Raw genomic sequence first — 24,930 nt, 5'->3', positions numbered from 1 at the left:
TCCCACATTCCCTTGGGAATTCCCTTGGGGTCAGAAGCAATTCCATCTTTTCTTACATTCTCCAACTCCATGAGTCAATCCAAACCAGAAGCCTTCGTGAAATTGCCAGTGGCCATGTACCAATGAAACTGGATTTAAGCCAAGAAGCAGGTCTCATAAATTCAGTTCTTTATGTCTTTAATCAATGCTCTCTTTCACTCTTTTCCTCATTCATCCACTCATGCTTATGTACATGTGTTTTCAAATGAAACTTTCCACAGTGCACATTTTCTCAAGTATAACAGCATAAACAATTTACTTGATTTCTTCAAAGTATCACATTCAAAATTCAATGTATATTTTATGTTTCTTTTGTCACATACCTCACCATCACAAGGCACTTTATAAAGGAAACAAATGTGTAGGTCAAAGTTACAATGTTGGTTAAAATGTAGAATCTTTTTACATATTAAATTGACATTCATTTGCTTTTTTAAACATCACCAGACACAGTTTGTGTAAATGAAGTAATATCAGTATTAGAGGACCAGAAGTTAAGCCATCAGAAAATGATGACTATGTAAAAATATGCCAGGAAAACATTGATTCAGAAAACCAGGTGCTGTGAAATTTTGCATAAAAGTTGATAAATATGTTGTATGTCTTTATTTGTAACTTAGACAAAGCAATGTAATATTAGTGTTACATTAGTGAGAAGTATTTATGTTTACCCACCCCTCCCATCTTTTAGGAATGGGTCTCTTTGAATTTTACAATAGGGTTGGGGGGAAAGTTCCTGAAACAAATTTGGTAAATGTTTCTATGAAGTCTCTCAACTCCCACAGGAAATGCCAGACTGCCTAACTGCCAAGCTTTACCTTAACATATGGTTTTGGGGGATGGCAGGTGTTAGGATGTTCTTTTCTCCATTGGTCTGAAGTATGGTTGTTTGGAATTGGCTTGTATCAAAAGCCTTTAAGTATCATGACGCCCTAGTGGCTGTAGGGGTTGGACAGAAAACCCATAAACGTGCTTGCTTTATCTCACCCTCTCTCTCTCTTACCAAACTGTTGAATGACCATCTCACACAATGAACTGACAAGGACAACACAGCTCGGCAGCCATACTGAGACAGGCATGCAGCCTATTCTGAAGAAAGCCGACCACAAACGAAGCCTTAACTAGACACATTTTTAAGTAACTAACAAGTCTGTGTGCCGCGTGAACTACACATCACCATTTATCAGGTTGTATGGTTGCCAGTATTCAAATGTACTTTGCACATTGTTATTTATGAATATTACCAATAATACATTGTTTAAATTGTAACTTAACTCCTGGTTGTCTTTAACTACACCTAATTACCTGAGGTTATAGATGTAGAAGGGAAGGTGGGGAGAAGTTATATGGTACAATACCTTATAAACAATGTTAAGTCTGTGAGATTAGAGGCATTCTGACAAAGGCTACATATTAATAATTCAAAAGGGGAAAGAAGAGCAATATATTACTCTACCAAGACAAAACACCAGGATTAGAAGCACAGTTCTAAGTATGTAATTAATATTGCCATTTTAATTATGATTGATCAGTTCAAAATGAAAGGGACACACAAGATTATGAAAAATCAGGTTACTAATGTTGAAAAAAATATATGTTTGATGTTCTAGCTCACATTTATTCCAGAACAAAAATAAAAATAGAAATAGGGTTTAGGATTATCTTTTATTCCAGCACAATCAGGTAGGCACTAATCATACCATTGCAACAATGTTTACTGCCATTCCAAAGAGCAAATGAACCATCATGTTAGCTGTCTAGCATCACTACTATTTAATATTTATGCAATGATGTCTAAAGTGCTGTTAGTCACTTATTGTTGCTTATATTTTAAAACATTGTGAAACAAATTATATTAGACAGGAAAGACTGATGTAATGGCTAATGAATCTCAGGTGAGTAATGTAATGTTTCTAAAAACTGATTAGTCACTACCGATTAAAGAATTCTGAAATGTGGGAAAAGCAGCATACCAAAAGTAGTTAGGAAGTTTATTTGAAAATCTCTTTATAGTTACCATTAAAAATCGAGAGTGTGTACCCCTCAACTTTCTTTCTTGAAAAAAATTAATTTAATCCATTTTAGAATAAGGCTGTAACATAACAAAATGTCGAAAAAGTGATGCGCTGTGAATACTTTCCGGATGCACTGTAGGTAAAACTACATTTAGCTACATTAATTAGGATAATGATGGCGGAATTAAAAAAAAAAATCATAAAATTAAATGTATTACCAGGAATACGACGGGGACGTAGCAGCTTATTGTTCTCATTACATCTTTATATTTACATGGCATGTTCAATGTTTACACGTTATCGTTAAACTGATAATGTATAAATTAAAATAAAATTAATAATAGTTATTGAAAGAATATGCATTATATTTAATACGTTTTTAATATCGTGTACAGTGTTATATTTCCATTATACAAAAAATATGGATGGTTGTTTAAATAAAATACTCCATCCGGTTGAGTAATTTTTCTCAAATTTCATATCTGTTTGCTTTTTATCATTATAAATATCTATACAAAATATGAATCATCTATCTGTAATTATAACCATAGTTTACTTGAAAATTCACAAAACTATTCAGTTAAAACCAGAAGTGGTCAAAGCGTCAAAGTGGTCAAAGTTATCGTGTTTACACACAGACATACAGACAGACATAATGGTGTTTTTGGACTCAGGAAAGTCTAAAACATCAAGATTCATCAAAATTTCGAGGTTGAATTTTTTTCACGATTCCTATACTTTCTCTATATGAGAAAGTAAAAAGGGAAATCAAACATGGCCACAATTACAAAAAATGAGGCAAAGTTATAGTAGGCGATATTTTCATACATTTTGGGGTATTGTGAGTTCCTGAGAAAATTAATGCTTACAAGCTGGCCACACAACATTTCATTCTCCACCATATCTATTAGGTTAGCAGTATAATCAACATAAATCTTTATTAAAAATTTTTTAAATTTACAGAGTTCTAACTGTACTATGAAAACAAATTATTTTAAGCAGTAAACCTTGGAACAAGAGTAATGTGATAAAATGTATCAGTTATAAAATGTATAATGGAAAAATATATCTACAATATTAATTTTACTTACTGAATGATAAAGAAAAAGACAATACTATGAGTGCATCTTCATGGTCAATGAGCATGCTAGTGGGCATGGCCGGATTAAGGTGGGTGCTACTGATGCTGCAGCATTACGCCCATTCCTGAAATAGGCCCAGATGAAAACAGACGAGAATTTTCCGGAAGCTGAACAGTTTTCCTTTGCTATATTAACCTCAAAACAATTCTTAGAATGAAATTTGGAGTCCGACTTTCAGACGCCTAGACACAGCGTTACTTATTATACAGTTACTATTGTTCTTTGCGCTGTGACATAACTATAACGCCGCTGTGTTTATTGCTGTTTATTACTTAGTAATTTAGCGGAGTTTTTTGCAATATCTTGGGGATTCTTGCCACTTTATTACTGTTCGGTAAGTACCATGTAGTAAATTTTTACACCTTGAAAGTTAGTTGTACAGTAAAAATCGATGGCTATTTAAATGGTTATCTGTAAAGGTAAAACTAAAAGCTGGCCCGGGGGCCCAGCATGGATGTTTAGAATTTTTAAAATCCTCGACAGGATTCTGGTCTATTATGAAATTTAAATCATGGACAAATTTTTACCCTCAAGGGCCTGAATTGAGTCACTTTGACCCAATGTCTCGGCAAATTCATTTTTTCTTACTCTGTTTTGTAAGAGAATTGCGAAATTTTGTGTATTTCATTGTCAGGTTTTCTGCATTAAGTGCACTTTTCAGACAATTGCTATTCAATGTTGATGTTACATAGTTTGATGTTAATCTTGAGTTGTTACGATACTACGTCATTATTATTATTCATGTTCAATAAAGGCTGGCTGGTTGCATTGCAAGCAATTAAGGCTCCTTGGTCGGTTTGAGTGCGCATGTATGGTGAGTGTCAAATGCACATGCACCAATGCCGAGAAAAAATAGGCCTTTTTTGCGCTGTAGTATCAGGCCCAATTTTGTCTTAATCCGGCCCTGCTAGTCGGTGTGCACTCCAGTAGCTGCAGTCTTTAATATTCAGTGCCATTTACCCTAGTGTTCAATCTGCTTGTCATTAATTGTCATTATTAGGATACAAATAAAAGGGCAAAGAAAAAGGATGCATTGCTAGGAAAATGACAAAAAAAGATAAATATTTAAAGCCATGGCAATAATATACATATTTGTACATTTCTTATAAATGTAATTTTACACTACTATATTTTGTTAATGCAGAATAAGAAAAAAGAACTTCAAATTAAACAATGAATTCAATTAGTTGAGAAACTGGATGGAACAAAAACTTGTAACCAACTTTCCCCCAAGACTAAATGTGAAATCCTCTGGGCTATGTCATTGATTTTACCACTCCAGTGTTAACAGGAAAACAATGTCTAACAGACACTGTGAAAGCTGGTCATAAAATCAAGTGGCAAGCTTTCAAATTTTTCGGAATATGTGGCACCTCCTCATACTAAACTATGTATGGTGTATTTAAGATGGCGATGCAATGTCCAGAAATAATACACAAATAAATTTCAATGTGTGCTAATTTTTTTTTTTAATCTTCAAAAAATTTTGTTGAATTTATACAACAGGTTTGAGTTATGTATTGGATTTAAGTTTACAAAATTGTCAATAGTCTTATTTGTTTCAAACCTTGCTTACCCTGATGACAAGTTTTTCATCTTCTGGTAGACACAAACACATATTTAATATCATGTACTGCAACTTTCAGTAAAGTGGTTGATGGCAATGAGATCATTACTAACCATGCAGTTTCATATGTTAACAAAATCAGAATCCAAAAACCAGTGACAAAAATGGTAATAAATAACAGTAGAAATGTATGAAAAGTCCAAAACAAAAATGAAAATAAAAATCAAGTACAAATATTAACAGAGAATATTAAAATACCTAGAATCAAAACGTGGCAAAATCAAAAATTACATTGTACAAAATGAGAAAAGCTTTATTCACACTATAGCATGAGCAAAGTTTGACAGCTTAACACAGGCACTATATATTTTTTTTTCAATTAGTTTCTCCATTGTAAAACTGAAAAAATAATACATCTTTAAAACACTTAAAAGTGATCCAGACCAATATACATTAATGAAAAAATCACTATTTGATTTGGTGTTAGTCTTTGATCACAAAGGGGTTTGTTTGGCAAGAGTGGTGCTCCTAATTCTTACCTTATCCCTAAACACTGGTGATTTCCCCTTTGCAGAACTGCACAACTCAAAAACAGAGCTGTTATCCAATCAATGTAAAATATTTTTTGTTTACCTTTAATGAATACTGGATTGCTCTCTTGTAATGGACTCACAAGAAACATGAGAAAACCTGAGCAAAAAAGAACACTATAGATGTGGAGGTAATTTCTTGTGACAGATACAGAGGCCAGTAAAAATTTTATAAATAGCATACATAGGTTGCATTAATCAGTTATTGATTTGGTCTCTTTTCGTAATCATTATATATATTATTTACAGTATGCATTTACCGTATACTACATATGTTCCTCTTTTAGGGAATCTGCTGTAAAAACACTGATGTGTGACTGTTTTTAATATCATCTACCACATTGTAATGATCTGGACTGAACTCTCAAAAGGAATAATGAACTCAGATTAAGAGAATTTACACTATCAGGACCCAATAGTCCAGTAGCTTTTAACTCTGATAAAATATTTGGTGTAAATATACCTAACAAGGCAACCTGGATTATAACTTGTGAGTTACCACTGGCAGTGAGATGTGCTAGCCAAGGCACATCGGTAAAAAAGTATATGTAAACAATTATCATGAATAATGACACTCTAAGTTGTTCTGGATAAACACAAATGAACAATTATGATGATAATAATAAGTTTTGATTAGAATATAAAACAGATTCCAACATAAGTATGGCATATGATATTAATATAAGTACATACCATGAGAGCATCCGAGGAACATACACTATGAAATCCATAATAGAATGCTGCAAATTGCTTGTATACAGATTTGTTCAGGAGAAAATCAACATATAGTTGAACATATTCTGAAAAATGAAAATACTCTAAATTACTAATTAAAGACATATCACACCTGCAATAGTAGGCATTCTACAAGAGAATTAATACATAAATATATACAGTATTTCATTCTGCCCTTCAATGATTTTGTCACTGTCTGGAAAGGTGACAAAAGCCTGTTTCGTCAAGTAATTACATTTCTGCTGACTTGGCAGTTCCTGTCATTCTGTTGCATTCATTCTCAATGACATTTTCTTTTGTAGCATCAGCACTCTAGATTTACAACCAATATTAGAAGTTATCATTTGCAATATATTCATAAGCTTCTATATTTCAATGTTTCTGTAAAATTTCCTTTAACTGAAAATGTCAATACTTAATCTTCCGGATAACAGATTCAAGTTCTCATTTCTACTGATATTAGGAACTGTCTAATTAGGGGCTACTCTGGACAACAGTACACATCAGTTAAACATAAATATCACCTCTATGAGGAAATAAAAAAGGCTGTAAGTCTGTATTGAACTTCACTTGCTGCTTGGACAGTGGTATCTGATGCATTAAAAAATACATTAACACTAGAATTACCAGAGTCTACGAAAAAACTTGTAGATCTGGCCCACCCTAAAACCGTTCTCACCTCTCTTTTGTCTTCTAAATGTGCCGATTAAGACGAGCAGCAAAAAGCTGGCTATTCCATCCCCCACCATCGCAAAACGTTCACTAAGTTTTCCCAGCTCATGCCTTGTTTGATTATCTGGGAGTGACTGAACTGGAGTTTTAGAGTGGAAATAATAGATCGTTATTTGGAACACATGCATTTCATGTGTGTTCCGTTTCTACAGTAATCTGTGTAAACACATTGTTAAAACAGAAATGTTTTCATATTTTAGTAATAAATGTTACAAAATGTAGGCATAAACTACAGAATGTGTGAAGCCTGACGGCCAAACATCAAATAAACACTTTCACAAAAGGTTCAAGGCTGTAACAACAACGCTGAGATTTGCTGACTCAGAGCACAGCAGCCCTGCCACGTTGTAGAGACCCGAGTTCGATTCCCCGCTGGGGAGAAAATGTTTTTTTTTCTTTGTAGCTTCAAACGGACATAAAATTTATAAATTGGTATGCACTGTAAATCGTTAAGTTTAAAATGTCGATCGCGGTTATTTCTGTTGATTAATTCATGCTTTTTTACTTAGAGTCAGAACAGGAGCTTATTCAGCTTCTGATCGGACTCTAAGTAACAGTGACAGTATAAATTACACCCAATCTGACGCTGTTCGTTTTCAAATAATATTGCATTAATTCGACGATGTTTTCTGATTGGTACTATTTGCATCATAAAATGATTTCTTCAAAACGTCACATATATTTGTTTTGAGATAATGAATAGAGCTGCAAATTACAGGTGCTTGTTCAGTGTAATAGGAACCATAGCACAGAGAGGTGTGTACAATTCAACATAAGTACACATGTCGTAAATGTAGGAAAGGCGCTCCTTGGGTGAGCTGTAGCGCGTCTTTATGTGAAAACAGCAGTGTCAGATGGGGAGTGTCTGATGATTGCATATAGCGCTGAAGTTACTGCTCTTTACTATGCTTTCCTCTGCACGTCCTGGAGTACAAAAGAAACAGCATACAGCAACATGTGGGGACTGGCAAGATTGGGGGAAAAAAAACATGCGGTTGTATGTATCGCGATACATTGCAGAGTTATAGCGCGTCTTTATGTGAAAACAGCAGTGTCAGATGGGGTAGGGAAGGATCCTGAATGCGACTGACAGAAAAGTGAATAAAAAAAAAACAAAAATAAGGCTAACCTTTACAAATATCATAAATTACACCGGCTGTTACAGACTGAAATCAAATGTATCTTTTTATTCTAAAATAGTTTTTTTCTGCAGTTATATTTTTGAATAAAAGCGCACTTGTTCTGTTATATTTGTACCTTTTGTGAAAGTGTTTCTTTGATATTTGGACTTCAGGCTTCATACATTATATATTTTATGCCTACATTTTGTCATTTACTACTAGAATATGAAAAACGGTTCTGTTTTAAAAATGTGTTTACACAGATTACTGTAGAAAACGGAACACACATGAAATGCGTGTGTTCCAAATAAAGATCTATTATTTAGATAGATAGATAGATAGATAGATAGATAGATAGATAGATAGATAGATAGATAGATAGATAGATAGATAGATAGATACTTTATTAATCCCAATGGGAAATTCACATTTCCACTCTAAAACTCCACTTCACTCCCAGATAATCAATCAAGGCATGAGCTGGGAGAAGTTCGTGCACGTTCTAAGTCGGTGGGGGGATGGAATAGTCGGCTGTTTGCAGCTTGTCTTTATCTGCACATTTAGAGGACAAAGTACGCTGGCAGAGAGGTGCGAACGGATTTAAGAAGTGATTTAAGGTGGGACGGATCTACGAGTTTTTTCGTAGACACTGGTAATTCTAGTGTTAACTAGTTTATCCTGTATATTTGTTAGCGCCTGAATTTTCATCCAGACAATAACACACATACCTTTTCTGTTTTGATTGGTTACTGGTATTCGGTCACCACCAGCTTTAAGGTTGTAGGACTTTATTACTCCAAGCTCTTCTTGATAAACCTGATTATAAAAAGGATATCATTATGATACTCAATATGACATTCTTATTTTTTTATAGCTAATGAATTATATTAAATGTAAAATGCATGCTGAGAAATTTTTATGAGTTTGTAAAACTTATCAATTATTTCCCATATTTTCTGTGACAAGTGGTTTGATTTTGCAGTCTTTAATGGTACAATACAATTTGTTATAGTTCCTAACTATACCAGCCACATCCTTTACAACAGAATGCTTTGTAGAAGCAGAATAACAAGAAAAAAATGAGAATAACTGTGATTTGTAAATAATCTATTTTTTTCATTATTAACATGTAATAACATTGCCCTAAATACAAAAAAAAATTAATGAACCATAGTAGCGGCTCTCAAACGCAGTCCTGGGAATCCCCTGTGACTGCAAGTTTTTTGTTCAAACCAGTTTCACAATTAGTGAGTCATTTTACCTCTAATGAGTCTAGTTTAACTAGCTGGTCTTCTTTCTCTTCTCTTCTGCATTCAGAACAGCACAGTAGTGTGATTTTTACTTTTATCCGATATTTACAAGTATTTGTATTTTTGTTCTAACTTTAAATGTTTAATTATATTTTGTTGTTTTCCTATTAATGTGTCTTTTTTCTGTGTAGTTTGTTCCTTTAATTGTATCCTAATAATAACTATTAACAACAACAGAGCAGATACCTGGACAAATGACACTGAATGCTGAAAGTGTTTCAGCATCAGACCCACAACTTGGTCATTAGTAATAATGGATTAAATAACTAGAACACCTGGGAAGCAGAATGAAAATCATGATGATGTTGAAAAAAAAACTAAAAAAAATGTTGAATTATCCCCATGTTACATAAATAAATGCCTGATACAGTTCAATAAAAATTTACAAAACTCAGCTTTTTCATTTTTATTTACACTCTAAAACACAGAAACTGGGAAATAACAGCTTGCTTAATTAGCACAGGAGTCACATTAAAACAAAAAACTTGGTTGGAACAAAAACCTGTAGCCACATGCAGTATGAGATCCAATGAACTACAGTATTAAAATACATCTGTGTTTTAAAAATGTAATTTTACAAATGGATATTAAATAAACATAAGATCAAAAAGTTTCTGATGTCTACAATTTCCATTCTTCTTTATATCTGAGAATTTATGCACCCACCTAAGAAACCTATATAATACCTCTGTCTGAACAAAAATTCCTGATTGTGCTGCAGTAATGGCTAATGTTTTAAAATTGCTTGAACAACTTTACCAATAACATCAATCACTACAAAGTTGCAAGCACCTTTGAAGGGTATAATACATTGTGATAAAACATAAACAGATTTGTCCTTGGGTAAATCTGATGCAATGGATATGCTAGTATTGCAGTTTTTAGTACGTTAGCATAATACACCCGCAGTGTGTGCTGTAGTTAGTACCATTCAACTGTACATGTTGACTTGTAGAGTCATTATACAGAATATCCATGCGGCAGTTTGGAAACATTTTTACAGAACTTCTGAAAATGTACAAATGGTGAATATATAAATGTAATGAATTATTATTATTATTAATAACAACATCCTCAGTTTTATTGCTGAAGGACTGCATGACGCTTACATTAGCTTGAGAAATATGGTAAATAGAGGCATTTTGTTAGGGTCTTTATTTTTGAAACTTTTCAGACATAGAAACCATCTTAGTGCATCACAGTATCATACAAAGACAAGAATTTTTATTCACTTGTCAGTTATTTTGGGACTTAACTTAAAGTTAAGCATTTATACATCACTGCTCAAAAGTTTTACAACAACCCAATTTTTCTAGTTTTTACTTAAATTAAAGCAGTTCAAGTCCAGTTAATTACCTTAAATGGCACAAAGGTAAGTAGTAATCTGCAAGAGTTTTAGGTTGCCAAAAAATGTAAACTTTTATTTTATGAGTAATACCAAAAAGGGAACGAGTAAAGATTTAATATCCTACAGAGTTTCTGTAGCAATAGAAATTCCCACAGTTGCCCCAACTTTTGCCAATTACTTACAATTATCTTTCTGTATAAAAGCAGAGTTGGAAAAAAAAACATGTTGCTTTCTCTGAACCATTACTTACAATATTGTACTTTATAATACAGAAAGTTATAACCTCATTCTCTGCCTTTAGCTAACAGGTAAATAGAATGTTCTAGCTTATTTTCTTGTCATACCGTGTAGAGAAATTAGTCAGTTTTTGATCTGTCTTGCAGTTTATAGCGGACGGGGCAAACAGTTTCAAACTGTAATGTATACCACATAACACAAAAATGCTGTATAATTACAGAATCTAACTGAAGCCTAACACAGAGAAATGAAAATATAGAGAAGGAGCCCTTAATTTTGTGTGTACTGAAAGTTTTCCTGAATTTTTTATTATTTTTTTTTTAGATTTTTCACTAAAGATATAAAATTACCTTTATTGGACTTAGGGTATTCTTTTGCTTGTGTATTATTCTCCAGTAGCTGCCTAATTTTGGGAGTCTGAAACAGACTCAACTACAATTACTTACTTGAAAAGTTGAATAAAAGTCATCTTCTACATTTCCTTCATATGATAAGAGCTCTTCAAGTCCATGAGCCAATTCCTATAAATTACAAAAAGCAACATGTTTTGCTAAAAAAACAGAAAATGTATATGCCACATTAAAAACAAATTTCCACTTGATTGCACTTATATAACTTAAAGTGCCATGGAAAAATATTTCCCCGTCTCAATTTCCTATTATTGCAAATTTTTCTCAGTGAATGTTTTCAGGACTTTTCATATTGTTTCTTGAATACAAAATTATCCAACATTAACCTACACTATGTGAAAAGCTCATTTTTCCCCTTACAGATATTAACTAGTTACAACATCTTTAGCTGCAATGACTGCAACAAAACCCTTCCTATAAGTGACATCACTGTGAAGGAATTTTAGCCTACTCTTTCTTTAATATACATTTACTGTAAACACACACACACACACGCACATACACTCACACACACGCACACATACAATTATTGTAATTATTGTTGTTATTAATATATTAGTATTGAATTTGTTTTAAAAATCACTACACTGTAAGAAGTAATCATACTGTAGAGATTAAAGAGCTGTAAACTATACTTATTTTATTAATTATAGACTATTGTGATGTTTTTCACTGTGTGCAAATACAAATCTGGTGCACAGTCTTAATTTCAGAAGTATTTATCGAAACATGTATTTATTTTAAAGTAAATAACAAATATGTCTTAAAATTATGAGCAATTATGGAAATTATGGAAAATGCATATTATTTGTAATATGTGAAAATAATGTTATGACGCCTGTAACCTTTTCAAACGTAAGTAATTATCCACAGAAACAGAAACATTTCAGCCTTATATCTAACACAAATATTGATACTGCACATTGATATTATATTGATATTTATATTTTAGAGTTTGTCCAGGCACTTGCTAAGATCAGTTAATCAAGTGCAGTTTAATTCAAGAGCTTAATCTGTTCAGGATGGGCTGCAGTCCATTGCTAATTGCACTTACAAACACGCCCACATGGGCTCAGCTTAGATTTACCAATTAATCTAATGCATACGTCTTTTGAATGTGGCAGAACAACCACAGTTTCTGGAGAAAACCCCATGCAGACATAAGAAGAATGTTACAACACAAAGGTAATGCAGTAGATTCAAATTCAGGACTCTAAAGTTGCCCTAGTCTGACTATTCAGATCAGGTAATCTACTTTACTGATAAAAGATGCATGATTGAGTCAAGCATGTAAACATTTTGTTGATATTTTTTCCCTTCAAACAAAATATTTGGTGCTCTTAAGGTTAATGTTACTATCCTCAATACACAAACTCTTTACCAATCTTTAACACCTTACAGTGGAAAAAGTATATCAGAATTCACCTGTGATTATACCACAAAATAAAACATATTCTGTAGTTCTACACAGCTTCTTAAGACCAAAGCACTGTTTATTTTTGTTGCTTAACATCAGTAGTAAGTATGACAGTATGACAAGAGTGAAAAAACAGAAAATCTGTAGAGACATCTAGTGGTTAAAAAACAAAGCAGAAATTTTACAACAGCTCATTTTCATGTTAAAGGCTAAATTTACTTAGTTAGTTAAATAAAATTCACCGTATATGCCAGGATTAAATTTAATTTTGCACACTAACATCCTCTTCAATTTAACCAATGTATTTCAGTTTACAAATAAATATACCATACAGCATGACTATTTTAGTGTTACTTATTAACATAATTTCTCTGTCTTTACCTCTCCCCAACCAATTATCTTATTTTTTATTGTCTCTCCTGTTACTAGTTAATTTTTATGCCCTTTTTTACCCTCTGTGTGAGCATATGATATGCTTTTCATTGGCTTTGCTAACCACATCATTGCTCAATGCCACTGAAAGTGGCTTCTCCATATCAATTTACATGTCTCACTTGCCCCTCTGTCTGACCTAAAGCATCTTTAAAATTAATCAGAATAAAACAGAACGCACAACATATTTTCACTGTTTTAAACAGTGTCTTTATAGCAGCTTTTATACTATTACACACTACTGCATTTGGATTTTCATGATGTGAATAAGAAATTCTTCCCTGTACTCCTTCTAGCTTATTCACATCAGCACTGAACTTCAAAAATTAAAAGTGTCATTTATTTATTTTGTAGTTAATGTTATAAGCACTACAAATATAGTACTGTAACAGCAATGTGTTCTTGTGGCATTTCTCCAGAGCTGGAATAATGCAGAGTAGTGAACACGTATCAAATATAGTACATTTATTACACACACATGGGAGAACCACAAAATGTGAAAGGAAATAATAGTAAACAAAATCATGCTGTCATATTGGGCTTAGCTATACAGGTTTTGCCTGAGTTTGGAAGTGGCTTACCTACTTACCCACATGCCCAATCATACCAAATCTCTTTCTCTCTCTCATAACTGTGGGTTCCTTTTTCCAACCAATGAGGATAAGCCTCATTTCTTTATCTGGCTCTAAACTCAACTGATCCCCTGCCCTACCACAGTTTTACTTATCACCAAGCTATGTAATTGTTTCTGAGTTAAAGGTTGGTCTATTTCGGCTACATGGAGGCTAGACTAGAACTCTGCCTACTTGGTGCTAACGCCCTTGCATCTCTGAGTCGTAGGTACCTTTAAGAGGGCTGATCTTCTGGGATGCTTGTATTAAAAGAAAAACATGGTTCTCCTCCTTGCACTGGACCTTGTACTGCCACCATATGCAATATAAGGGAATGAATGACTTCTTACCAGTCATTATTCTTAAAACACAACATGCAGTCTACTGCCTTAATCATACAGTATATTATATGTTTCCTGCAGCTGTCCATAACTTCACACTTTCCCTGTCTGTCTTTTCCTACTGGAAACTTGGTTGCCACTATGAGAAGAAATCTCACACTCTTTTCTGTTTTCCTGGAGACCTTCTCAACTCATACCCTACCACCACGGCTTCTCTCTTGCTCTAAGTAGGGGGGTCATTCACCCTTGTATCTACTGAGTTTCCTGGTGTCTTGCATCCTGCAGGAATACTAAACATCTGATTTTAGGACTCTGCTCTCTCTGTTCTCATTTTACACCTGTATCTGTACACCTGCTCTCCTGTCAATGTGCCAACCTCTAGAATATACTTAAGTCATTTATACATTAACATTATCCTCTTTTTACTGTATTCTTATGGTTGTCTGTTCTTAGACATGTATATTATCATGCTTATTGTTTATATTTAGTTCTGAGCGACTTACTTACAGGCATGACCTGATGCAGGTCATCTAGAGAGAGAGCAGCAACTCCTACAGTAGCATTTTGATCACAAGGCACTATAGGAGGACTCAGGAGCTTCTTGTAGCAACAGGGAGGAAACTGAATATCCAGCGTGATGCTGTTGTACACAGCAAGGCCCATGAGCTGCAATAATTAACTGTTAAGTAAAATTAGCAAAAAATCACTGTACACAGATGACAATGCTTTCCTTATTTTAACACCAACAAAGATTTAAATGATAGAAATCTTAATAAAACACATCCTTTTGGGACTTCTAGGCATAAGTAATAGCTATAGACAAATTATATTTTTATTTCAACAAGAGAGATTTAAGCTGTTTTTCAAGTCATGATTGCTAGCTGATTTATTAAATATTTAATCTTATTTAATTAATTTATTTAATATTTTAATATAATATAATATTTTAATTTAATATTTAATCTTGTCTCTTTAAGCAGTCTATTCATTTATTCCTGATCTTTTAAAATTCATAACATTATGTTTTAATGAGTGAGCTCTCAACTTAAGCAATTTGCAAAACACTCTGTATGTAAACGCTTGTTGTTTTTTTTCTTGGTGGGAATTAACTTGTCAAAATTCTGAATAACACTAGAAACTGAGAAAACAGATAAATAATATCATGTAAATAATGCAAGTTTAACAATTTCTATAGAAATTAACATAATGAATTTGATTACATTGAAATGCATACTGAAATACTTTTAAAAGCAATACTAACAAAAATCTAAAGAATAACTGAAATATAAAATGATTTTAAAGGCTAAAAAAATTTATAAATGTTTCCTGTATGAACTGGAAATAAAAATATGTCTCATATTACAATACATAGAAAATAAATATGGTACTAGTGGAACTGTGAGAGCTTTTTCATCTGAAAGAAAGAACTCTAGCAAGTTACAAAGCAATTTTATGAAGTCATACTAGGTTAAACAAAAGAATACTTCTTCCAAATGGTGGATATGTTTTTTGACACATTATTGCAATGTAAATCTAAGCAGCAAATACTGTTTCATCAAATGAAATACAACAGATTACACAATATTGCTACAGAACTAATCAGACAGTCTCAAAGTTACAGCCATAGAGCCAATTCTTGTTTAATATAGCAAGATGAAGAATGCATTTTTAGTGAACGTCTACATAAATGGCTTATTTTAATCTGTGTGTTGACTTCACCTTATATGCAGTACAGTATATAGTGAAATAGGCTACTGGGCTCGCCTATCAATGAATGGCAGAACTCTAAATGGAAAAGTGTATGCAAAACCATATTCTGATTTAAAATGCTATAGATCCCACCTTTAATATGTGAATCTGATAACTGTAAACAGATGAAGAGTTGTACAAAGAAAAAATGCATAATGGTAATTTCATAGAAAAAATAAATCTCAGCAGTGTAACCTGCCTGCACTAAAAACTAGGCTGCAAATATATTAAATGATCAAAAATTATCTGTCAAAAAGATGTCATTTGTTTTCTTTTGCCTTGTCTGACCTTGTTAATGAACTCATTTTGACACATTGCTAAAGTGTTGCTTCTTGGAATCATTTTCACAAGCTGATGTGCATTACTTCACTTTGCCTCAGTCCCACTGTGTTTCCATACCAGCATAAAATTTGCATCTGCTTGGTAAATCTATCCGTTCCACATTGTTTTTTTAAGCTGTTGAGCATCAATTATTTATATTCACTTAGTTAAATGACAACTGTTATTTTAAATAGTAAGCAAATCCTAAAAAAATAATGCACCATCAAGTAATTTACAACAAGCAGTAGATATAGAAATGCATACCATTACTTTCTTTTGATTTAAAAGAAGTCATCCTTCAACACTAGTATTAAAATTAACTAACCTTAAATGATGAACTGTAAATATTTGAAAAAAAATGACAGCTAAATTAGTAAAATAAAATGTATCAAAACATTTTTAAATAATATTAGCCTATTTGCTTTAATTGAAATCAAACATTTGGATATATCAGTACTGCTGAATGACTACTAAAGAAAACATTAACCATAATACGGCAAGAGAGTGTAGTGAAATTAAATTACATGCAAATGACCTGAAGGATACAGCTCCCACCAATCGGAATTCAGAATAGTTGTCACATTTCAAACTGCTAAACCAATGGCAACACGAATCTTTAAGATAAGTAAACATACCTGTAATATAACAAGAGTAGCAACTTAATTTCATTAATTGCAGAACAGAATATAATAACATAAATAAAGAGATAACTGGTAAAACACACACACACACTCAGACACACACACACACCACACACACACACACAGGAAGGCAGGAAGCATTTCCTCTATTCTAAATTGTTGGGACTAAAGTAGGATCTGTTGTGCGAGAGCTAAAACCTGTAGGAGCTACATTCATACATGATGACATTAACTTACATAAGTAGGAGCTCTTTGCAGGATGGTAATTATTACAGGGTTTTCAAAAATAGAAGGAATAACCAGCTATGACTTATCTCAATTTGAAAATGTTCTGATAAAAGAGATTGTTTTTTTAATACATTTGTGCTTATGCCATCTTCTTACCTACCTCACATAAAGGGAATGTTTCAATTTAAAGAAAAAAATGTGTTTGTTATATGGTTCTTGATTGATAACATACAGTTTACTTTTCTTTTTTCTGGAAATGTTCATTTTATCTTCTTGTGTGGGGCACTGGCTTTGTAGTAGTACTATAGTAGCAGCTTGAATCCTGAAAATTGAAGACATTTCCAAATAGGCAGGAATAGACTAATTTGGAGTGGTCACAACCAATTTTTATGAGATGATAAGGCTATGTTACAAATATGCATTGGTAAATTAATTAAAATAATGTGCATACAGTCAAATATGTCAAAATATTCTGTTGCATTTTAAACATGTTTACTTTGATTTACTTGCAGACTCATATGCTTGTAGTCTTGCTCATGTTGCATTGTTGCTTAACAAACCTTACAATACGCTTAAAAAAGATAATTAAACTTTTCAGTGATGCGTTATGAATACATGGGAGGAAAGAGGTGTTCAGAGAATAACTTTGATTGATGGGAAATAACCAGCAGTTATAGATGAGAAAACCAAAAGCCAAAAATCCTTACACATTGTTGAGTTTCCTTTCCTTAAGTATTTCTACCACAAAATTCATTTTACAGAAAATATCCTAGGATATAAACAATTGCTGAGCACTACTCTCTTAAATAGGGGTGGTGTGATGATATCACAAAGCCAGGAACCATGAAACTAGCACAAAATGGGTCGAGGATGGATGTTACTGTCAAAATGGTAAAATAAATCAACAAGAAATACATATCTAAAAAATTTAAAAATGTAAAAGAATAAAATAAAAATTGAGAGAAATTATAACAGATTCATGATGTGTTTGCTAATGAAAGACTCTGTGGATTAAAAAAAACATACTTTTTTTACACAGATTTGAATCAATTTGCATTTTATTTCTTAAATGCAAATTACATCACTTAAAATTTTATTTTGAGTTGCTTGGTGCTGAATGATTAAGATAAAATATGCAAAAAAAAAAATTACTTAAATAAAAAGAATGTTCGATTTAAACAGCTGGTGTGTAATGAATGCACATTTTGTAGAAGACAAGTCTAGTGGAACAGACCCGAGAATGTTCACCAATGTGCAGTGGTTCTCATTTGATAGTGATAATAGAGAATTTTACTGAATATACACTGAAGCTTATGAAACCAGGGCTCAGCGATATTGCAAGAATAACATATCCCATCAACATCTATTTGCAGACACTCTCACAATATACAGAATGTATATACTGTAGATATTTGACAGTTTTGTAGACATTACCATGGTAGAAAATGCATATCCCGATATTTAAAATTTTACTTTCCAGCCTAACCTGCAAGTTAGTAAATCAACACAACACAACTCTGCAGTCCTCTATTTGAAACAAAAGCTATCAGAAAACTGAAAAAAGCTTGTTGAAGAATACACGGGCACTTTTTTGTTTTCAAAGTTTTCTGACCCATGGAAAGTTACACTAAGGCTCATGTTTTTCCACTACGATGGTAGATCTTTATGATTGTCTGTACTGGCTAGCTGCCATGGGTGGATCAATTTATACAAAGAGTGCAGCTGTACACTACATGACTTTCACATGAAGTGTATGTCAGCCTTAAAAATTACATTGGTGGATCTCATCATCTTGAGGATGTCAAAGTACACGACTAGTGAATACAGGGGGTGACACCTTGAACAACTGCCTTATGACTTTTCAGCACAGTTTCAGATTTCCAAAGCATTGCAAGCTTGTAACATTTCTGTCATCCAGTGGCTATACAAATGTTTTCTAGGTATGGTGAGTTCAGCTGCATTCTCTGCCTGTACCTTTCCATTTTGAGTTGGTATATCAAACATTTCTTTTCATGTATCTGAATTGTATGCATGGAACTTCCAACTCAGTAATCACTGGTTGTCAGGTCTTATATACACACAAACCTGTCCCTGTGGCTTAAGACAAAATCAGACCGGTTTCATTTTGTCACGATTTACTGCAGATCATGAGTGCCCAGTACAATTGTCACTAACTTGCTGTGACTATGTAATTGGTAGCTATGACTGAAAAATGCTGGAAATATTATACGATGCCTGTGGTGGGCTGGCACCCTGCCCAGGGTTTGTTTCCTGCCTTGCACCCTGTGTTGGCTGGGATTGGCTCCAGCAGACCACCGTGTAGTTAGGTTATAGCGGGTTGGATAATGGATGGATGGATGGATGGATGGATGGATGGATGGATGGATGGATGGATTATACGATGCAATGCAGGTGTAACACAGCACTTGATTGCAGCAGTAGTGTAAATTAATAAAGATGCAAACCGGTATCAGTACCCTACATTTAAATATCATTGTCATTGTAACAGAAAGGACAAAATAATTTCAAGGTTGCTAGGCAATTCAAAGTCATCATGCTGACATACACATACAGTGCATCCGGAAAGTATTCACAGCGCATCACTTTTTACACATTTTGTTATGTTACAGCCTTATTCCAAAATGGATTAAATTCATTTTTTTCCTCAGAATTCGTCGACGGTTCATCTTTCAGCAGGACAACGACCCTAAGCACACAGCCAAGATATTAAAAGAGTGGCTTCAGGACAACTCTGTGAATGTCCTTGTGTGGCCCAGCCAGAGCCCAGACTTGAATCCAATTGAATATGTCTGGAGAGATCTTAAAATGGCTGTGCACCGACTCTTCCCATCCAACCTGATGGAGCTTGAGAGGTGCTGCAAAGAGGAATGGGCGAAGCTGGCCAAGGATAGGTGTGCCAAGCTTGTGGCATCATATTCAAAAAGACTTGAGGCTGTAATTGCTGCCAAAGGTGTATCGACACAAAGTATTGAGAAAAGGCTGTGAATACTTATGTACATGTGATTTCTCAGTTTTTTTATTTTTAATAAATTGGCAAAAACCTCAAGTAAAATTTTTTCACATTGTCATTATGGGGTGTTGTGTGTAGAATTCTGAGGAAAAAAATGAATTTAATCCATTTTGGAATAAGGCTGTAACATAACAAAATGTGGAAAAAGTGATGTGCTGTGAATACTTTCCGGATGCACTGTATATACATTGATGATAAATTGGACCGGACTACCAATACTGATGCTCTGTGTAAGAAAGGACAGAGCCGACTATACTTCCTTAGAAGGCTGGTGTCCTTCAACATCTGCAATAAGATGCTGCAGATGTTCTATCAGACGGTTGTGGCGAGCGCCCTCTTCTACGTGGTGCTGTGCTGGGGAGGCAGCATAAAGAAGAGAGATGCCTCACGCCTGGACAAACTGGTGAGGAAGGCAGGCTCTATTGTAGGCACGGAGCTGGACAGTTTGACATTCGTGGCAGAGCGATGGGCGCTGAGCAGGCTCTTGTCAATAATGGAGAATCCACTGCATCCACTAAACAGTGTCCTCTCCAAACAGAGGAGCAGCGTCAGTGACACACTGCTGTCACTTTCTTGCTCCACTGACAGACTGAGGAGATCGTTCCTCCCCCACACTGTGCGACTCTTCAATTCCACCCGGGGGGGGGGGGGGGGGGGTAAACGTTAACATTGTACAAAGTTATTGTCTGCCTGTATACCTGCATTGTTATCACTCTTAAATTTAATATTTTCTTTATCAGTATGCTGCTGCTGGAGTATGTGAATTTCCCCTTGGGATTAATAAAGTATCTATCTATCTATCTATCTATCTATCTATCTATCTATCTATCTATCTATCTATCTATCTATCTATCTATCTATCTATCTATCTATCTATCTATCTATCTACTCGTATTTTTAAACAAAGTGTTAAGGAATTTTCTTGCCTTAATAACAGTCTTAAATTTTTTAAACAAGATACAGATGATCTCTGCAAATAATGTTCACCAATTCTAGAAATAAATACCAATAATAAAGCACAGCAAAAATGTCATATGTTTGTTTAACCAGATGTACCCAGTAACAGCACCCATTAGTTAGAAATTGCCACTATGGCCTACAATGAATCACTAATGAAAGATGGTGAAACAAAAGATTTTCTATAGAAATATTCCATGAAACAAAAAATAAAAACATGAAAATGACCTCAAGAAGTCTCAGAACCTAATATTAGGTAGTGTGAGAGCTACTTTCTCTCTTTCCAGCTATAGTTAACTTAAGTATTGAATATGTGACCAAAAAAACTACTCAAACAAAAGAAAGGCAGAAAACGGGTCAAAAAACACATTCAAAAACTCTAGATCCTGATACTCAGCATCTAATTTCAAGAGGTGTTTTAGTATGCCATGGCTTGATAATAAAGTGTTCTATATAATTAGATTTACTGAACTTTGAATATATGAGGTATATACAGCCTACCCCTAGGAGGACCGTGACAGGAAAGAAGACTGAGGCTGCATTAAGATGAGAGAGATAGCCTCACCTCACATGTCACTTGAGGAATACTCCAGTGTGATTCACTGATTCCTTTTGCACTACAACCTATGAGTAAAGTTAACAATAAAAGTTTATAATATACAGTCAAATGAGGTGTGACGGATGGCCAGGGCCATTACGCGGCTGGGATGACGGCTGGGTGGAAGGACCAAGGGAGAGACCGTATTTAGGATATTATCTTACTCAAGATGTTAGAGGGCAGCCCCCTTGTGTTACTACAGCACCACGAATCCTCACAAGAGCATGCCAGGAGTTGTAGTTTGAAGCAGCCCTAATGGGCTCCAGTGGGCACTGCCAGGGGGTGCTGCAAGTGCAGCTGTGTCCTTAGAGTAACCACTTCCACCACACCCTGAAGTGCAGCTGGAAGAAGGTCAAGAAACACCTGGTCCACTATAAAGGGAGACACCACACCACCAACCGAGGAGCCAGAGACAGGAGGAGGAGGACAAAGCTTGTGGTAGAAGGAGTGGAGATAGAGAGAAAGAAAGAGGAAGAAAAGGATTGTGTTATATATATTTGGTTCTTTGTATTGTGCTGTGTAGTGGGGAGCAAAAGAAAAATGCTTCCCCACTTAAATAAAGGTGTGTTGTCTGGCAAGCCTTGTGTCTGTCGGGTTTGGGGAGCGGTATGCCCCCTGGTGGTCCACAGAGGATACAGCAGTGCAAGGCTGAATACAGTATATCAGAAGCAAATGACCTTAACTGTATAATTGTACAAGTCACACTTCAACAGCAACATCAACAAAAACACTCATACATATAACATAACACTAACCCACCAACACTGAGCACAGCATTAGGCAACCAACCCTGATTGAGGTACTGGTCAACACACATATACACAGGGACTTACACAGGGCAATAATGCCCTGGGTGCCTGTATCCATGGCAATATCCATTTCCCGGGACATCAACAGTCATGAACTGAGGATAGACTATTGCAATGAGGACACAAACAAAATTGTGCATTTATTTCAAAGCAATTAACAACAATCAGTGTCCATAGAAAAAACACAGTGCAGCAATCTTCTTTACATAACTAATTAATATATATACAATAATTCTTTGTGGGAGTTAAAATATTTTAAAAAAAGATAAATAATAATAAAACCAAATTGAGTCTAAAACCACAGGGATACAATCGGTATCTCTTTCTCTCTATTTACCTGCGAGCTACAATGTTTCTCTATCTTTTTTGCCACTTCCTTTGACCCATCAGGTCTTCTCAGTGTGGCTAAAATGTTGACAAGTGCGCCCAGCCATTATCCGGAATTCTGTGTCAGTCACCGCTACGGTGCCCAAAGCTCCATCATCCCTTCACCCTAGGCACCAAGAGGATGATCTATAAATCTATGATCCTCCTCTTAGTTCTTTCCAATTCTCCGGCCGGATTTACTCTCCTTTTCCCTTTCTTTCTCAATCCTTTCTCTGTCCTGCTCAGACTCCTTTTTATTCTTTGCGTGTGCAGGTGCTTTGCTTAACATGTGTCACTGAGGAAACCACCTGAGCTGTTCATGTTTCCTCATGCGCAAGCAATCAGCCACAACTATCAAGCCTGAACTGCACTAATTTTATGACTGATATCACTCACAGCCACAGACCCTTAATTTGCATCACCACTCCAACTTGCACCTGTTTAGGATGTGGAAGAGTAATAGCACTAATCAGGAAAACTCACACAGAGGCCATGGAAGGCCATGTAAACTCCACGCCAGACTTGGGAATGGAACCCAGGACCATAACGACTTTGCCAAAACATCTACTCTATAGAATTCTGTAACATAGCGTTATAAACTGATTAAGATAAACATAATACTCAAACAAAGAGATGGCCATGTGAGAATGTCAAAAATGGAAAAGAAAGCAGTGTATGTCAGTAAGACTCCAAACATCATGCATTGTGAAGCAGTTCAACATACTACAAGGTGCAAAGGTTCCTCCCAGTCAATGTAAGTAATAGATGGTTCCAATTTAATACATGGTTCCAATTAATGACTTCATTAAGTCATTTATACCAAAGAGGTAATACCAGGTATTAACAGTGATGTGAACGTCACCCTCCCCCATCCCCTCCTTGAATCCATTTGAACAAATAATTGCACATTGAAATTATTAGTGCTCCAAATGTGACAAATCACCTAAATCATTTGATAGCCTGGTAATAAGGGTTAATTATGTGTATATACAGGTATGTTGAACTATACATTTATGAAGAAGTATGTGTATAATTCTTTCTTACAGCTGTGTATATAGAGAAATATTTTCATTATAGATGACAACATGCACCCTATATGTTTAATTCTACTGTCTTTGTCTATTATTATGAACTGAACAGAGATTGGATAACATACATAGTAGTGTTGCAGGAATTTTGAACATTCCTAAGTGTTAATAAACTTTTCTCACAGCTGTAAATACAGTAGAAAAAACAATTTCATTTGACTGCATTATTTTTATTTCTGTCCAAAAGGTACTGTGGACCATGATTCAAGTGTTGGTGTCACCATCAGTTGTAATCCCTGACTAATTCGATGTCAACAGTATGAGATGAATTTTTTAAACACTACATTGAATGTGTTAAAACAGTAAAGAATGTGACCTGTGCAAACAAGGCATGAAATGTGCAGAGATTAAAAAAGTTTCATGTATATGAAAATAATTATGTATGAGTTACATTTATTTAAATGAAATACAACTATTACTTTTGCTGTAACATTATTCATATTAATAATAACTTTCTTACCATAGTCAGTATGAAAAATCTGCCTTATAAGCAACAGAAACCACTCCTTTGTTAGTCCACCCATATCTAAGCCTGCTTCACCAACAAAAGTCACTTTTAGTTTTTTCTTCAAGTCAGTTCTTTTTCTAGTCAGCTGAATGGGAAAAATAGCAAAATGTGATTCAGTTGTTTAAGGTCCATCAATAAAAAATAAATCTCTATATAGAAAGTTTTTTATTTTTCTTTTACCAGGTGTGTCAAAACTTTAAATTTAACAGTGCATCAAACATTTGAATTTCAATGAATATTTAATAAAAAACTCAAAATGATAAAAAAAAATCCGAAAAATAATATTACCTCATCCAATGAATCACTGACTAAATGCGGTCTTCTTACTTTGATGTTGAGGAATAGTAAATTCATGTCCGGTCTTTGTCGGCGGGAAACTTTGTCCACAAGGCTTTGCTGAAACAAATGACCAAATCTGCTGATTTATTTCAGATACATTACAGTATGACCCGTTAAGGAGATGGGTCTACAACACAAAGAGAAGAATCAATTTTCAAAGGACAATCAAAGAAAAGATAAGGTTCATCACCTGACATCATAAAAGTGCCCAAAGCTTTAGGTCTATGGCATGTGATGCAGACAAAATA

The 24,930-nt window shown here is 34.5% G+C and overlaps 1 protein-coding gene across 1 annotated transcript in view; it reads right to left on the bottom strand.

Moving 5' to 3' along the window:
* Positions 1 to 24,930, bottom strand: part of hectd2 (HECT domain containing 2) — a 106,687-nt gene that overhangs the window by 13,476 nt on the left and 68,281 nt on the right. The window contains exons 12-18 of the mRNA XM_028795463.2: positions 24,632 to 24,739; positions 24,296 to 24,428; positions 16,664 to 16,752; positions 14,555 to 14,713; positions 11,283 to 11,357; positions 8,670 to 8,757; positions 6,047 to 6,153 (exon numbers count right to left, since the gene is read on the bottom strand). Of these exons, the coding sequence (XP_028651296.1) occupies positions 6,047 to 6,153; positions 8,670 to 8,757; positions 11,283 to 11,357; positions 14,555 to 14,713; positions 16,664 to 16,752; positions 24,296 to 24,428; positions 24,632 to 24,739 (759 nt within the window). The remainder of the gene's footprint in view (positions 1 to 6,046; positions 6,154 to 8,669; positions 8,758 to 11,282; positions 11,358 to 14,554; positions 14,714 to 16,663; positions 16,753 to 24,295; positions 24,429 to 24,631; positions 24,740 to 24,930) is intronic.

The sequence above is a fragment of the Erpetoichthys calabaricus genome, chromosome 2 (assembly GCF_900747795.2).
Source record: "Erpetoichthys calabaricus chromosome 2, fErpCal1.3, whole genome shotgun sequence".
Taxonomy (NCBI): Eukaryota; Metazoa; Chordata; class Cladistia; order Polypteriformes; family Polypteridae; genus Erpetoichthys; species Erpetoichthys calabaricus.
This window is presented reverse-complemented; position numbering and strand designations above follow the sequence as displayed.